A 3286-nucleotide genomic window follows, 5' to 3' on the forward strand; every position below is an offset into this window, starting at 1 on the left:
AAGCTCTGGCTTTATGAATATGACATTTCCTTAGACAACAGAATAACTTTAATGCTTTATCAGTAACAATATTCATTATTTAAGCTTTGGGTACAATGACTGAGTTTACTGAGGTTTTATAATAAGATACATAAGCAATAGGTTAATGTTAATTATACTGTTTAAGTTAAATCTAGGAGGGAATTGACACACTGCATTGAAACAGTTACAGTAGCCAGGATAAGTAAAAAAGAAATTAAATTAAATTAAAAAAAAAACTTGACAGATTTGGACCAATCACGATCAAGACTAAGGACATTAGCCATTCGTGCTAATCTAGTAAGCTTAATAAATTAGTAATAAACACATTTGTATACTTTGACAAATGCTTTGTTTGTGTTTAAATAAAACTTGAAAGGAAGGTTGTTATAGTGCAAACTGAGAAGGTGACATTAAAGCCAGACTTGTGTTCATCTAACAGAGAAACAGTTAGATATCTGTTAGCTAATGTAGCTAACATTAGTGATTTGTTGTTGTTTTGGAAAGGCACGAGGACACGGAGGCGTGTCCTAATATAAATAAAATTATAAAGATGTAGAAATATGTTTTATTTATTTATTCATTTATTTTTAATTTTCCTAAAATTAACATAAATAACGTTACACAATGATAAAGATAAAACAGCTCAGAAAACTATAACGGAGCAGAAATTAAAACGTCTCTCGGTCCTTTACGTGAAAAAGGGGGCGTGTCCTCGTGGCCTTGACTCCGCCCTGATGCCCTGATGACAGCGTCAGGGAAAATGGCGGCGAGCTGTGAGGTGAATTGAGGATGTCAACATTACGCTTCTCGACCCGAAAAACGAGTGACGCTTTTTCTCTTTTCACGTCGTCGACACAACCAGGGGTCGCGGCTCGGAAACGTGTCCCACTGTTCGGACCAAAACAACAGCGGGAATGTTTTTAATAATCGTTTTATAGCGCTGTGTTTTGAAAGAGTCCGTTTGTGCTAGCTAGCGGCTAACTAGTCGTGTGCGCGAGCCTTGAGGAAAGCGTTCACGAGCCGTAAAAACGACTTTTTTTCCCTGTACTTTTATCGTCCTAAAATAACGTTTGTATTGTTTTTTTCTTTTCTCATTTAAATTCGTGCTTTCGGGTTAGTTTAAGCGTTTAAACTTCCGTCAGCTTTAAGTGGAGACTCGGCGGATGTTGTCTGCGTGTCTGTCGCACTTTTAAAGGGGTAAAAACATCAGGCAGGGCTTCTGACAGGGGCTTTAGTTTATTTATTTAACACTGGTGCTGTTTCAGAAGCCATGGCTCAGTCACCTGTGCAAGGCAGTTTACCTGGGATTCAGGTAAGAGTTCTGTTTTAATCACATAACTGAACTGATCACGTGTGTGTGACGTCATTACTGTGATATTGACCACTCTCTCACCCCCAATTAGGGCAAGAAGGCAAATTCTCGACAAGTCACCCGACCACATAAACTCAAAACGTGTTGCGTGGATGGAGAAGCACGATTTCCTGGGCGGACTAGTATGAATCGCAGTAACGGAAAGTAGAGTAGAATAGAGCACAGTAGAGTTGACTAAAATAAAGAGGCGAAGAGTCGAACGCAATAAAGTATAACATGGTCCTATAAATGAAAGTACGGTACGTTTTAATTAGAATACGATAAAGAGGAGTAGAATGGAACGGGGTGACGGATTAAGGAACAAAGCAGAGGTGAAGGTGATGGAGCGTAAAGTAGAACGAAGCAGAACGTAACGGTTTAGAGCAGAAAGGAACAGAGGATGTCAGATTAGAATAAAACAAGGTAACGTGTATACTTTAGTACAGTAGACTACGTTAGAGCAGAAGAGAACGCAGTAGAGCGGAACAGAGCACAAGATCAGTGTAGCATAGAATAGAGATGTATCTGAATAGAAAATGAAGATATAATAAACGATTCGTTGTAGAAAGATGCAAAATTCTATCATTTCTCTCCAGAATAGAGCTGTGAAAGTGACTCGCTTGTATGGTTCCCACCCACTGCTGATTAATCCAGATCATTTGTTTTGTCACAAGAGACAAGAGCAGAAGTGTTAGATGTGTTTTTGAAGTAACCGTGAGCCATTCCCTCAGGCAGGAAGTTAAGCAACTCTTCTGCAACTGCCATTCACACACACACACACACACACACACACACACACAAACACGCTTCATCTCTAAAGTAACACTTTACAGTGCTGCGTAGTTTCTAACTTCCATCCTGAACTCTCTCCACTATTACGACACAACATATTTATTAATTTACACAACATATAAAAAACAGACGATCTGTTTTAATTGCATTTCAGTATACGGATCAGTTGTTTCCTTTCATCTGTGTTTTTTGATATAACGAATGATGGTTATTTACATGATTATTTTAAATAGATGAAATGACTGCGCCTTGTGTATCTTTAGTCAAGAGACTTTAGTTTAGGAAAAAAAAGTCAGACAGAGGAACTTTGTCTTTGTTATGTGCATTTCGAGTTGGCGTTAATGCTGAAACTCCTCCTTACAGAGTTTGAGAACAGACCCCGAGCAGCTGTTCACCAAGCTGGAGCGCATCGGCAAGGGCTCGTTCGGCGAGGTCTTTAAAGGCATCGACAATCGCACGCAGAAGGTGGTGGCCATCAAGATCATTGACCTGGAGGAGGCCGAGGACGAGATCGACGACATCCAGCAGGAGATCACAGTCCTGAGCCAGTGTGACAGCCCCTTCGTCACCAAGTACTATGGCTCCTACCTCAAAGTGAGCAGCATGCTAAAGATCACCAGTCTGTACCAGTCATGTACACAGAAATGTAAAACAGCACTTAGAACACAGCCAGAATTATTGGCACCCTGAATATAAACAATGTAATGTAGTTGTATAGAATGTTGTTGTTTTTTCCTTTTGTTTTGACCTTAGAGTAAAAATGTATTAATTTTTGTTTAATTTTTCATTCATTTAATCATTCATTCATTCACTCATTTATTTGTTTGTTTATTTATTCATTCCTACATATATTTATTTATTTAGATTTAAGCCCTATTTGGAGGACAAAAATAATATGCTACAATTTAAAAAAAAAAAAAACTTTTTATTTATTAATTGCATCTTAACATAATAATATTAATTCGATTTAACTCATAAGTTAGCAGGAGTGTAACTTTGTTGTTTTTTTGTTTTTTTTTTTAAATCTAATTTGTTTCTCTGGATTCAGGGCTCAAAGCTGTGGATTATTATGGAGTATCTTGGTGGAGGATCAGCACTGGATTTGGTGAGAAATAAAACGAT

At 38.0% G+C, this 3286-nt stretch overlaps 1 protein-coding gene across 1 annotated transcript in view; it reads left to right on the forward strand.

Moving 5' to 3' along the window:
- The first annotated feature begins 769 nt into the window (after positions 1 to 769).
- Positions 770 to 3286, forward strand: part of stk24b (serine/threonine kinase 24b (STE20 homolog, yeast)) — a 6105-nt gene continuing 3588 nt past the window's right edge. The window contains exons 1-3 of the mRNA XM_060868961.1: positions 770 to 1333; positions 2528 to 2758; positions 3213 to 3269. Coding sequence (XP_060724944.1) covers positions 1292 to 1333; positions 2528 to 2758; positions 3213 to 3269 — 330 coding nt within the window. The 5' untranslated portion in view covers positions 770 to 1291. The remainder of the gene's footprint in view (positions 1334 to 2527; positions 2759 to 3212; positions 3270 to 3286) is intronic.

The sequence above is a fragment of the Tachysurus vachellii genome, chromosome 4 (genome assembly GCF_030014155.1).
Source record: "Tachysurus vachellii isolate PV-2020 chromosome 4, HZAU_Pvac_v1, whole genome shotgun sequence".
Taxonomy (NCBI): Eukaryota; Metazoa; Chordata; class Actinopteri; order Siluriformes; family Bagridae; genus Tachysurus; species Tachysurus vachellii.